The following is a 14541-nucleotide window of genomic DNA, read 5'->3' as shown; positions in this document are numbered from 1 at the left end:
CAGCAAACAGCTGTGGCATTAAATTATTTGCGACATAAATTGAAATGGTTTCGTTAATTTTATGTTAATGTAAAATTTCCTTGTGAATACTTGTAAAATATCTGCTAAATAAGTCATTTCACTCGGCGGCCATCTTAGAAACGCCTCTCGGGCATGCAAGTGCAGCTCCTATCTCTTTGAATGGGGAAACATCAAATTCACTAAAACTGTTCGCCAAGCTTACGATTAAATTTCATATTTTAAATCACCAATGAAATCTGATAACAACTGTCTCATAATTTTTGTTTCTAAACGCTCGAATTATGACAAAAAACTGCATTTTCCAGGCTGGACCCCTGACCGTTTTTATATCAACCGGAGCTTCTAACGGCTGCTGAAGTGACGCGATGACTTTACCAATCAGCGATTGGCTCTTCTATTTAGAAGGCGGGACTTATTCCGCGCGTTTCACTTTCTCCCATCCACCGTCTTTCTCTATATAAAGTCTTTGATATTACTAGAAGCATTTCCCCTCTCAAAATTAAACTTTATTTGCATTTGCATGAACACAAGAATGAATAAAGCAAAATAAGGAGCTCTAAGGAGCAAAGACATAGTATTTAGTGCTTAAATATAATAAAATATCAACAATAAAGCAGGTAAAAATAAATAAATTTACTGTTGCATTTACGTAGTTGCAACATAAGCTTAAATGTTTTTGTTAATTTTATGTTAATGTGAGATTTCTTGTATTAACCCCTTGTTTAGTTGTACTTTGGATAAAAGTATGTGCTAAACGAATAAATCTAAATGTAATCTCTCTGATGAGAATATTACAACCCTAGATTACAATGCAATCACATTTCTGTACATTTTTTCTCAAAATCTAAATCTCTAAGGAGCAAAAACAACGTGTAGAGGCTGCAATAGGATAAAATATAAATGATAAAGTAGGTAAATAATGTAAAAATAATTATTTACGTGCATTTAAATGTTTTTATGAAAGTATAATTCTTGAGGTAAACAACAGCAACGGACTTTAAAAATACTTTAAAATGTTTTGTTTTATGAAATCAAGAGAGAGAAATCATTGCAGCTCTCCTGAGCGCCTCGCGGGGGCGCCACAGCCCCTCCCTCGCTGCGGATCCGGTCAGTGTTTACGGAAGTGACGCCTGACGTGACGTGTCATTTTCCGCACAGGCATTATGGGATCCATGAAATGAAGAAAAAATCATGAAACTCAGGCGAGAAGCGCACATATAGATCATAAATGTCATAAAGAGCATCTCGATCATAACGATCAGCATGATTATGATCATGTGTGCGACACACAGGCGCGTTCGCGGCTGAAGTCAGACACATTTATTGATGTGTGTGCGGCACCGAGGGTTATTTATGTGTCTCGCGCTGGAGCCGAAACATCCCGGTCGGTTTAATTGAGTTATTAATCATTAATTAGAGTTGAATTGGTGTTGAATGAGTGTGAAGATGTCGACCAGCAGCCCTGAAGCGGTGAAGAAACTCGTGGAGAACATGCAGGCGGATCTGCGCTCTCTGTCCATGGAGTGCAAGAAGAAATTCCCTCCAGTCAAAGAGGTACATATAGATGTTAATGTGTGGATATATAATATATATCTGTGTATATGCTTATGTAATGCAGTTACATCTATTGGTTCATCTGGATCTGTATGCATACGTGTAGCTGTGTGTACGTCCATATATAATGTGTACGTTATGGTTCCTGTACATTGACAGTTATTAGCTTGACTCAACTGTATGTACATATGTGCACATGTAAAAATACAAATAATTTATGTGTAATATATCTTAATATGTAATGGTATAATTAAACAAATTCAATGAAATGTCAATTAAGTATTATTGAATAAAATTCATTTTAGAAAAACAAAATTAAATGAAAATTAAATAGATATTGGCCAGTATATTTTCTCTACACATGTATAATATATATATATATATATATAATTATTATATAGTATATCTTAATATATAATAGTAAATACAATAAAATTTCAAATAAACATGATTAAATTCCTTTTAGAAAAACAAAATTAAATGAAAATTAAATAGATATTGGCCAATATATTTTCTCTACACATGTAAAAATTATACAAATAATTAATATATAATTTATCTTAAAATATAATGGTATGATTAAGCAAATGCAATAAAATGTCAATTAAATACTATTAAATAAAATTCATTTAGATACAAAAATTTAAAGAAAATTGGATTGAAATTGGGCTATATCTTTCCTCTACGCATGTAAATAATATACAAATAATTAATATATAATTTATCTTAATATATAATGGTATAATTAAGCAAATGCAATAAAATATCAATTAAATATTATTAAATAAAATTTATTTTAGATAAAAAAGAAGGAAAATTAGATAGAAATTGGCCAATAAACACAAATAAAAAATTATACAAATAATTAATATATAATTTATCTTAATATATAATGAATAAATAAACTTGTAATTAAAATAAAATTATCCAATTAGGAATTGGTCAGCATATTTTCTCTGCTCCAATAAAAATAGTTTTAAGCCGTTTGTGACGACGACAAGCACCAGACCAGAAGTCAGATTGGTGCAGCATATTTGAGTGTTGTTGTTTTTTTTGTTTTTTTGCTTTCAGTTTATTGTAATAATAATGTGTTTATTAGACACTCCTTCAATCTGTGTGACTCACCCTGCTGTGATGTCATTGTTACTATACATTCAAAGTGTCATAAAGCAGCTGTCAATCATCTGAGAGCAGATTGACAGGCAGGCAAAGGTCATAAGTCACTGATTTATCAGGTATCTGATGTCCTGATCAGATGAAACTCGATCAATGAATGTGTGTGTGTGTGTGTGTTTTTCTGAATGGCTCAAACACAACATAACTAGGTCTATTGCTGGTGTATTATTAATTTTTCTTTTTTCAACCTTATCGTATATACGACCTTCCCCGGAGGACTTGAACGCACTATTATACTCTGTGAGGTTTTCCCAGATACTCTGAGTCTCTGTATTTTACTGTAGTTCACTTTAAACAGCTGAATATCATCCGTCTCTCCCTCGGACGACTGTATTCATGATCCAGGTTTAATCTGATGACGTGTTGAAGTGTGTAACTAATGCTCTGCGTAGACTAGAGTCATGCTGTGGACGGCAGTTTACGCCACACTTTCCTCTTACCTGTAAGCGGATGTTAGACACCAAACTTCTTGTTTTGAAGGTGAAAGACATCGCTGAACTGCTCAATATCCGTCCCAGTCTGAAAGACAAACTGTTGGACTGAAAGAAAGAGTCTTTGACTTGTTTGACTCTGAGGGCGTAGACTAGAGGAACACGGTTTCGTGGTTTTGCTGGCCTCTCTATTGGCAGTGTTAAATTAATTTGTTTACCAGAGAAAACTGTGGATTTCATTCACTGGGAGAGAAACACAACTGTATTTCATCAGTGTTTCGAGAGAATGCTGACTGATGAGTGAGAGATAAGGAGAAACTTCCTTAATTTTACACGTGTCACTTTATAAAATGGCTGTTCGAAAATAGGAAATACTTCAGAGGTTTTATGATTAAAACAAAATTTAGAAATACACTTAAATTCAAGGTCTTTATTCAAGAACTATCTATATTTTGCTTCTCAAATAGATGTAATTTGTTAAAGAATGAATGAGGCTCAATGTGTTTAGCCTCAGATAAAATGTTTTATAGCTGTGAATTGTGTGATTTAGAGCTGTTTTCCATAGTGGTATTGATTTCATTTTTAAGGAAAATGTTTTCATTTTCACAGTCCATTGTCATTAAAAAGCAAAGTCACTTACTTAAAGGATTAGTTCAGTTTAGAATTAAAATTTCCTGATAATTTACTCACCCCCATGTCATCCAAGATGTTTATGTCTTTCTTTCTTCAGTCGAAAAGGTTTTTGAGGAAAACATTCTAGGATTTTTCTCCATATAGTGGACTTCACTGGGGTTCAACGGGTTGAAGGTCCAAATGTCAGTTTCAGTGCAGCTTCAAAGAGCTCTACATGATCCCAGACGAGGAATAAGAGTCTTATCTAGAGAAACCATCGGACATTTTCAATAAAAACAATAAAATGTATATACTTTTTAACCACAAATGCTCGTCTTGCACTGTTCTGTGATGCGTCACGCGTAGGCGGAAGTACCGCAAAAAACATGTGATTTTCTCCTCCAACTTCAAAATTGTCCGACATCGTTGTTTTACCTTTTTTTTTTTTGTAAAGGCCGTTTGACTTAGTCTTTGCACGTTCACTTTGTAAACACTGGATCGGTACTTCCGCCTACGTCACGCGTGACCTTTCCAACGTGATTACGTAATGCGTGGAGCATCACAGAGCAGTGCAGGATGAGCATTTGTGGTTAAAAAGTATATAGTTTTTATTTTTTTTTAGAAAATGGCCGATGGTTTCTCTAGATAAGACTCTTATTCCTCGTCTGGGATCATGTAGAGCTCTTTGAAGCTGCACTGAAACTGACATTTGGACCTTCAACCCGTTGAACCCCAGTGAAGTCCACTATATGGAGAAAAATCCTGGAATGTTTTCCTCAGAAACCTTTATTTCTTTTCAACTGAAGAAAGAAAGACATGAACATCTTGGATGACATGGGGGTGAGTAAATTATCAGGAAATTTTCATTCAGAAGTGAACTAATCATTAAACATTAACGTACTAAAATGCACATAGAGGACAGTTTTTTTTAATTTTTTTTTTTATATAAACATCATGTTAACAGAATCCCCTGTATTTCAATGCATTTATGTTTAGTAAGAATTTAATTAGTTTAATTTACTATTAATTTATTACCATTCATAGGAATGTTTAATTACTTAAAAGCCTTTATTTATAATGCATTACATCTTTTCATAAATAATTATAACCAAAGTTAAAATGCATTATAATTGCAGATTCGTTGTTACATCTGAAACTGGTTGTTTGTCATGTATTTTAATGCATTAATGGTGTAACATTATAATCAAGTATTATAACTGTGCTGGGGTTACAGTTATTCATGAGATCATATAATGCATTATAAGATGCATAATTAATGCATTAAAATTACTTTCATAATGCATTATATATATTTCTTTAAGTAAAGTGTTACTGAATTGACCCTTCGCCGGGAGTTTGATTGACAAGCGATCTAACCAGTCATAACGCCGAATCCGCCATTTTGTCCGACAAAGCAGTCCGGAGTTAGAAGATTAACCTCGGTGGACTTGAACTTGAAAAATGGTGTGTACTGACGTCTTTCCGCGTTTGAATCAACATTCCTTATGATGTTCATTCATGTTTATTTGATGCTATGAATTAACTAGTAGGAAGAGATGATCGGTTCACGAGCCGTTTGAGCTAAAGCGCTACAGCAACCTGTCATGACACATTAAAGAGCCACAAAACGTTTTTTATTGTTCCAATTTCTTAAAAAATTACACAATTTGAAAGCTGGGACTTTGTTTAATATCATAAGTAACCTGCTCTGTCTTGTCTGTCGAGGTGTTGTCAGTGTCCTCTTTGCTCCGCGATGTATTTTTCACTCTGTGTGGCGTGACAGCGCCATGGCTTGTCGGACAAAGCAACAGTAACTAAGGGGGGCAGGTCTTTGCGAAGGGTCAATTGTATTTTGTAGATTTTAAAATGTTTTGGACATTACTTTTGTAACTTATGAAAAAGTACCATTGTCTTAACATGTACCATGATATTCATGTAAATACTATATTTTATAGTATATGAGTATGGTAATCATTCAGTACCATGGTATATATCATGAGATTAGCATTGCTATCATTACTGTACCGTAGTGTCACCACAGCACTGTTGTTGTGTTCAGAAGTTTTTCAGTGGTAAAGTTCCTGTGGTTTTTGAAGATTAACTCAAATCTCTGTGAACCTGCTGCTCTTTAATTTAGGAGTCACCGTTACCAACTGTTACCAAGCAACAACAGGGGTCAAGAGGTCAAACAAGCTTCCCGTCGCTCAGATGAAACATTTAAAGATATGATGGTACAGTGAAAGATCAAGCTAAAAGCAGTACTTTAACCCGCAGCTTGCCTTTGGGTTCAACTGATTTTATTCTAAGCACCATGTGAAACACTATCATCAATCATATTGAAGCTTTAGAGGTCATCATGAAATAAGTTCATATCACCAAACTTTCCTGCCCATTTATGACTATAATTAACAGTGTGTTTCACAAACACCTCTATTTTGAAGTTTGAGAAAGAATATCGCTAATGGAACGAACGTCACAAAAATTGTTTGTTTCTAGTATTTTTTATTGAACCATTTATTAATTAGATCATCTGTGTTTCATTCTCATCACCTCTTCAATATTCAACAACCTAGTGCTTAGGGCGTTGTTGCTCATTTCAGATGCGAAGGAGGTTATCCAGTCATAAATGAGGTCATTTGCATATGGAAAATACATAGAATAATCGGTAACACTTTAGAATAGGGAACACATATAAACTAGTAACTATGACTTTTCCATCAATAAACTCCTAATTTACTGCTTATTAATAGTTAATAAAGTAGTTTTTAAGTTTAGGTATTGGGTAGGATTAAGAATGTAGAATAAGGTCATGCAGAATAAGGCATTAATATGTGCTTAAAAAGTACTAATAAATAGCCAATATTCTAGTAATATCCATACTAATAAGCAACTAGTTAAAAGACCCTAAAATAAAGTGTTACCGAATAATCTATACCAGAGTTATTTTAGTATAAATGAGATACCATTATAGTTTTTGTTAATATTTCAAATGACATATATTATGTATACAAACTTTTGTTAGATGCGATTAATCGATTTGACAGCACTAATATATATATATATATATATATATATATATATATACATACACACACACATGTATAAATACTTGTGTGTAAATATATATACACACAGACATATATATATATATAATATATATATATAAATGTAATAATATTTATAAAACAGTTAGTTCCTGTCCTTGATTCTGATAGCTGTGTCAATAGCTTTGTGTCAATAGCTGTGTTTGATTCACGATAAAACACGGCTATGACCGCTTCATCCAACGGTTCTGTGTATCACAACACAACACCCTTAGCAACCACTGTTAGCTACGTAAACTGTTTGTTCTCAGTTAATATTGTTCATTGAAGCTTACTGCATTATGTAAAAGAATATTGTGAGAAAGAGATCGATTGAGCAAGTTTTTTTACCTGCATTCAGATTTAGCATTTTCCTTCAGATCAGTCCTATGTTCATAATAAAAAATCGTTTTAAATGTCCGATGTATTATCTTGTCCTTTTAACAGTTAAGGGGTTTTCCCGTGACTGACAGCGCTAGTCAAAGCATTTGTCAGTTGCGTCTTGTTCCGTGTTCACAACAATTCAGTCTTTTCAATATAAAAGTCTTCGATACTGACTGACACACTCATAAAGACAGTCTTTGCTGCCATCTAATGGCGTAATAATGTAACTTCTGTTGCTGTTCACGGTCAGGGACTATTTTTCCGGCGGAAGGAAGGATTTTATTGAAAGTTTACTTCATGAAAGTTGCATTGATAGGTATTTTTGGCTTTAATATTTGTATTGTGTGGTAACCGTTTTATGAAAGCAATAAGGTACTCGAGGCTAGTGCTGTATCGTGAATAAGTCACGGCTGAAGGGGTTACTCCGCTTTGCATCATGCCTAACAACGCCCATCAGCCGTGACTTATTCACGATACAGCACAGCCTCTCGTACCTTATTGCTTACATATACAAACACATATTATGTAAACTTTTATGTTAGATGCGATTAATCAATTTGACAGCACTAATATATGTATATATGTATAAATACATGTGTGTGTGTGTGTGTGTAAATGTATACACACACAGACATATATAATATAAATAAATGTAATAATATATTTGTGTAGATATATTTATTATGTAAACACAAACTTTTATGTTAGATGCGATTAATCGCTATTAATTGATTTGTCAGCCCTAAAATCAATACTACAAAAATGTAGAATATAGCATCTTTGAGTTTATTTTCATCAAATAAGAAATAACGGTTGGTGAAAATGTTTGGCCTTTTTGCATTCGGATTTAATCATTCCTGTTTTTGATGACGGATAAACTGGTAAACAACTGTCTGAAATCAAAGCGTTCAGATCCGAGATCTGTTGTGAAACATCAGACATTGCTTTTCTCACCTTGAGCCAAGAAACCATCATACGCTTCACCTCATCAGATGAGGACACCAAACACAGATCTGTCAAACACGTCCCCTCCAGAGAAGACAGACAGCTGTGTGTGTGTGTTACTGTAGGCGTCTTTAACAGCCCGTGGATCTCTCCAGAGTGCGTGAGGAGTCGAGAGAGACCGATGATCAGATGTGACAAGGAGAAATGGAGAGAGGCCGTGATGGAATCAGCCAGCCGAACAGATAGCGTAGTGTGTTTGCGAAGTGTTTCCCTGCTGTTCTGGGAGAAAGGACTCATTGTGGCCGGTAAAACTCAGTGGGCAGCACTGCTCGACACTGACACGTTCACTCTGAAACACTTCATATTTCCACACCATGCTTCTGAATTCTCTAAGACTCACAAAAACTGTTTCGTTGAAGGGGTTCAGAGCTGTTTTCTTTCAATGTTCACGTCCGAAAGCATGTTTGATTTTGATTTCTGAAACGCTTTTGGTTTGAAGTCAACATGAAATGGCATTCACAGCACATGTGACACGTTTCTGATTAAATATATATTGGTAACACTTTAGTTTCAGGTCCAATTCTCATTATTAAATTGTTGCTTATTAACATGCATATTACTAGGATATTGGCTGTTTATTAGTACTTATAAAGCACATAATTAATGCCTTATTCTGCATGACCTTATTCTACATCCCTTAATCCTACCCAATACCTAAACTTGACAACTACCTTACTAACTATTATTAAGCAGTAATTAGGAGTTTGAGGCAAAAGTCGTAATTAATAGTTAGGTAATAGTGAGAATTGGACCCTAATCCGAAATATATATATATATATATATATATATATATATATATATATATGTGTATGTTTATAGAAAATTATTTAAAAGGGATGCCCTTTTTACAAGATGTAATATCAGTCTCTGGTGTCCCCACAATGTGTCTGTGAAGTTTCAGCTCAAAATCCCCCACAGATCATTTATTATAGCTTGTCAAATTTGCCCCTATTTGGGTGTGAGCAAAAACACGCCGTTTTTGTGTGTGTCCCTTTAAATGCAAATGAGCTGCTGCTCCCGGCCCCCTTTCCAGAAGAGGGCAGAGCTTTAACAGCTCACGCTTCAGTTGCTCAACAACAACAAAGCTGGAGAATCTCACGCAGCCAAAATGAGGATTGTCAGTAACGGTGTTCAGCCTTACATTGTTCAAACCGGAGTCGACACTGATGTAGAGACTGATAGCGTTAACAGTACGTCACGTTTCTTTCCATATTTTCCTATAAAGAATCTCACGTGAGTTTGTTGTCTGTCTTTAGGCCGCAGAGTCTGGCATTGTGAAGATCAAAACCATTGCTGCTAGAAACACGGACATCCTGGCAGGTAAGAGCATGTGATGTTGAAGTAGTGTGTGTTATCAGTGACCCATGTGGCTGTTGTGTTGATTTCCTGTTTCCTGTGTCATCAGCGCTGAAGGAGAACAGTTCTGAAGTGGTCCAGCCGTTCCTCATGGGCTGCGGAACCAAAGAACCCAAAATCACCCAGCTGTGTCTCGCCGCCATTCAGAGACTCATGTCACATGAAGTCGTGTCCGAGGTCAGAAAACACACACACTTACACATTTGTTTAACGCCACAGTTTCAGAGTAATGACAGCGGTGAGACTGGCGGATCAATGGCTCGTTTAGATGAGTTAATGAGTGTGTTTGCAGGCGGCGGCGGGGAACATCATTAACATGCTGTGGCAGCTGATGGAGAACGGACTGGAGGAGCTCAAACTGCTGCAGACGGTTCTGGTGCTGCTCACCACCAACACCATCGTACATGATGAAGTCCTGTCCAAGGTACTGTACGCCACGAAACCGACCACACACACTCAAACTGATGCTTAGAAAAGGGCTCGCTTTGTGCAAAACAGGACTTTTTGTGCTTTTTTTTGTAGTAAGATTGAAGAAAGTCACTGGGGAAACTCATGAAAACATGTCTGTGTAATATTTTGCCCAAAAATCAAAAGGAAAATATAATTAAATTGTTGTGACATTAATTTATTACTTTTTCTGGGGATATATGTATCGGCGCCATGTAATGATTAATGTGTAATGACTTGGCCAAAAATCAAAAGGAAAATAGTAACAAACTATATATATATATATATATATATATATAATTGGGTCAATGACGTGACGGGTCATTTTTATGTCCAAAGGCCTTAATAATAATAAAAAACAAAGATATGACATCCAAAGTATGTAAGGTAGTACAACTAGATCTCTTTTATTGAATCCAAAAGGTTTTAATTATATTTTTCTACATATAAAGGTATTTTAAAGATTTTGAAGTGTCAAAAGGTCATTCGGTTTAACCGTCCAAAGGCCAATACAGCCATTTCATTTGTGATTAAAATATCTTAAATGTAATAAATGTATATATTTTTTATTCTGGCATGATTTTATAACATCATATATCAACATAGTGCAAAATGGTGTTAAAATTATGTGCAGAAGTCGTTGCTTTGTTATGAGAAAGAATGTCCGGAAAAATGGATTTCATTGATGTCATTTGGAGTAACCAATATAAAAGGTCATGCGGTCAATATCATGTGACAGGATGTGACGTCATTCAGACACCTGGAAAGGACCACATGGTCATGAAGCAAAGTAACTAACTCTCTTTTAACTATTTGAAAAATTCATGTTTTCATTTGATTATACGCATGTCCCGAAACATCAGGTCATTCGGTACAACCGCTATAAAACATGGAAAATGTTGTAATATTTTAAAAACTTTTATTAAATATAAAATGTTTGATTTTCCTTTTGCTAGCTAGCTAGATATCAGTCTGTTAGCATTGTTTGAAAATATCTTTCGGTCAAAAGTGTCATTCAGTAAAACCGAAGTTTTGGTTAAACCAAATGACTTTTTTGGTGACAAATTTTGTAATAAATGGCAAAAGCAGTGTTAATTGATTATAAAAACCACATAATCTCATCGTTAACACTTAATAAAACTTCAAAATTAATTACATCTCCATTATGTTTTTTTACACTTTTAAAAACCTTATTCATCAATGACCCACATATGCGTGTGTGTGTGTGTGTGTGTGTGGGTACAGTATAGAGAGAGAGAAAATTAAGTAATTAATAAATATTTTATTCATTGTGACAAATTTAAAATAATAAATTGCTGTTTGTGTGTGTTTATCTCTTAAAATGATTTTTAAAATGGCTATCACAAATGACAATAGAGTTCATGTAAAAATTATGGAAATTCAAAAGCAGTGGGAATTCTGATTTACATATTGAAGTTTCAGAGGTACAGTAGCAAAAACAGCCTGTTTAATTCTAAGTAGGTCCTATTAATGCATGTCAGGAGGAAAGTCCTACACAAATAAGACCCTTTTACACCTCTAGAAAGGACATAAATGTATTTTATTCAACAAGTGTAACCGAAACCCCCGAAACCCCTCACAGTCTTCAGCAATGCTGTTTTGTGCTTCATCTCAGGCGATCGTTCTGTGTTTCCGGCTGCACTTCACTAAAGACAACATCACCAACAACACAGCGGCCGCCACCGTCAGACAGGTCGTGACCGTGGTGTTTGAGAGGATGGTGGCGGAAGACGAGAAATTCAAAGGTGAAGGAGAGTTTTTATGGCCTGTGAGAATGTTTGAATTGCATCTCCTCCTGTATCCAGACCCCTGCTGCCTGCTTCTTTATATATATATTTTCTATCCGTTCACCGCAGGTCTGACGGAAGAACCGCCTGCTGTCCAGGGCAACAGTAACCGGCGCTCTGTCAGCACGCTGAGACCCAGCGCTAAAGACGCATACATGTTGTTCCAGGTGCAGCATCTTTCTATTACAGTCCATCAGTGGCTAGGGGTTTAACAAAACACTCCAGGGTTTCTCCAGGGTCAGAAATAGCTTTCAGTGGAGGCGGATGAACACCGCCATCCACACACACAGTACTGACAATAAACACATTACAGAAATTATTTTGCATTTACACCCCAAGACTTCATGCACAGATCATTTTACACACAGTATCAGGTTGTTTTGTTCCTTCCATTGCTATGATTATTACTGTCAATCGCTCATTTAACCCTGTAACACCTTTTGTGTTCCTGGTCAAAAATGACTGTGCTACAGTGGTGAGAAGTACGAAATGGCTCATAACTCCTGAACCTTTAGGCGTAGGCTCAAGTGTCTTATATCGTTGGAATCCTTGGATCCACTCAAGATGAACAAAATGCATGCATCAGATTCACTCGTCTAAATTTTCGGGTATTTTAGATTTTTTGAAAAACCTGCTTTGGAACTAGTCCTAGGTTTTTGGCCCAATGGGAATGTTCCAAGTGGGTGGAGACACTATTACTAAAATGGCTATAACTCGTGAATGGAATAAGATATTTTCAGCAAACTCAGCACACCTATGTAAGAGCTAATTCTGTGGTCGCGTGACAAAGGGCGCGGCGACTGGCCACTTGGTGGCGCTATAACATGGAAAAACGCATGAAAATGGCTATAACTACTTCACCGTTAGTTCGATCGACTTGAAAATTGGTATGCATTGTCTTTGTCCGAGGTGCCATGATTGCCTATGAGGACGTTGATGTATCTTGAAAAACATGTCCGCCATCGGCCAATGAATTTTGAGCAGCTATAAGACAAGGTTAACAGAGGTCAATCGTAACGAAACTCGCTGGGCCTTTTTGACTCATGGCCCTAGACCACCGGGGGCATAAAGAATTGGGTAATGAGTGATTTTTTTTTTTTTGCACACGCCCATGACATTTATACCACGTGGCAGAACTCCTCATTCTGAGCAACTTTGCCTCTAGGACCGCCGCTGTCAATCGAATCGTTTGTTAAATATTCGTGAATTATGAAAAAAACCTACTTTTGCGAACTAGTCTTAGGTTTTTTTGCCCAATCGGAACCAAACCAGAGCAGTACAATTCTCTGGACTCTCTAGGTCAATTATTATCAAAAAAAAAAGTTAAACTTTACCCTTTGGGTAGCTATAATAGGGTCATTTAGAAAAGGGGCATGGTCAAGTGCTCACAAAAGCCTATAAACCCTAAACGAAAACTCTGAACTTTACGAAAATAGGTGAGCACATGCAGCATATGGCTCTAAAGAAGCATGCCAACATTCATGGAGATCGGACGATAGGTGTCGCTATTACTGTTAATAAGCGCCTCTATTGGCTGTAAATGGTCTTTAAATGGTATTTATTTTTGAATCTGATTGATCATAGGCCTCATTTATTTGAGCTTATGCACCTCAGTTTTTGACTGAAAAAGACATTATTTGTGGATAAATTTGTCAATAATCAAAAAAATATGGAAAAAAAATGTGCATATTCAAGCATAAAGCTCATCTCTGTGAAAAAGAAGGCCTGTAATACTCTAGTATTGTTTGTGTACATGTAAATATGTGAACATGAACTTGATGAACATGTTCCTGAACACTAAACGTTTCTCTTATTTTCAGTCTCCCCCATTCATTTTCAATGGGCAGTCATTTTTGAACAATGCAAATTCAGATCAGTGAGGCCTACAATCAGTCATTTAAAAAAAATACATTCAAAATCTGTGCTAATTGAAAGAAAACAATTGACAAAAAGCTTGAATTCAACATTTGGTGATAATATTGCGTAACAAGAGATTTATAAGCTATTTTTTTTTGTAAACCGGTCATTTTTGACCGGGAACACCACAAGTGTGACTTTGTGCCATTTTGTACAAGATAAAAGCATTTCAAAACAAACTTCGTGGTTAAACATTAAAGCAATATTGCCAAAATTACCCACAAATAATGCTTTTTTTGGTCACAAATTGAGCATAAGCTCAGATAAATGAGGCCTACGATCAATCAGATCCAAAGAGAAATACAAATCCTGTGCTAATTGAAAGAAAATAAGCTGACAAAAAGATTGAATCCAGTATTTGGTGATAATATAGAGTAATGAGCCATAACGTTAAACAGCATTTTCAGGAAAAAGAAATCCTCTTCAGTTCAAAATGACCCAAACACAAGTATTAAAAATGGCTGTCAATCTAGAAACTTTGCAATGTGTAGTTAGCAGCATGAAAAATATATATTATATACAAAAAGTGAGCAAAGATCACTGCCATTATAATCACTGCACTCTTGCGAAAACTCCCGATATAATCACTGGAGCTGTTTACGCTGTGCAGTGAACCTCTGACAATGTGTTCATATTTTTTTGCTTATAATGAAAGGACTCGCAATTGTTTTTGAGCTTTCCATACATATAAATGTCCCTTTCTGCAGGACTTGTGTCAGTTGGTGAACGCCGACGCCCCCTACTGGT

General features: G+C 35.7%; 1 protein-coding gene across 5 annotated transcripts in view; it reads left to right on the top strand.

Moving 5' to 3' along the window:
• Window positions 1–1137: 1137 nt before the first annotated feature.
• mon2 (MON2 homolog, regulator of endosome-to-Golgi trafficking) overlaps window positions 1138–14541 on the top strand; it is a 38249-nt gene continuing 24845 nt past the window's right edge. For 4 of the 5 annotated variants that reach the window (XM_051884993.1, XM_051884992.1, XM_051884991.1 and 1 more), the window contains exons 1-7: window positions 1139–1575; window positions 9523–9586; window positions 9672–9799; window positions 9915–10046; window positions 11706–11835; window positions 11947–12044; window positions 14502–14541. The exon at window positions 14502–14541 is cut by the window's right edge and continues 86 nt beyond it. In XM_051884993.1, the coding sequence (XP_051740953.1) occupies window positions 1456–1575; window positions 9523–9586; window positions 9672–9799; window positions 9915–10046; window positions 11706–11835; window positions 11947–12044; window positions 14502–14541 (712 nt within the window). In that variant the 5' untranslated portion in view covers window positions 1139–1455. Of the gene's footprint in view, window positions 1576–9522; window positions 9587–9671; window positions 9800–9914; window positions 10047–11705; window positions 11836–11946; window positions 12045–14501 lie in introns of all 5 variants that reach the window. The other variant, XM_051884994.1, reaches the window with a different exon arrangement.

The sequence above is a fragment of the Ctenopharyngodon idella genome, chromosome 24, assembly GCF_019924925.1.
Source record: "Ctenopharyngodon idella isolate HZGC_01 chromosome 24, HZGC01, whole genome shotgun sequence".
Classification (NCBI taxonomy): domain Eukaryota; kingdom Metazoa; phylum Chordata; class Actinopteri; order Cypriniformes; family Xenocyprididae; genus Ctenopharyngodon; species Ctenopharyngodon idella.
The sequence above is the reverse complement of the archived record's forward strand: the minus strand, read 5'-3'. Positions and strand labels throughout refer to the sequence as shown.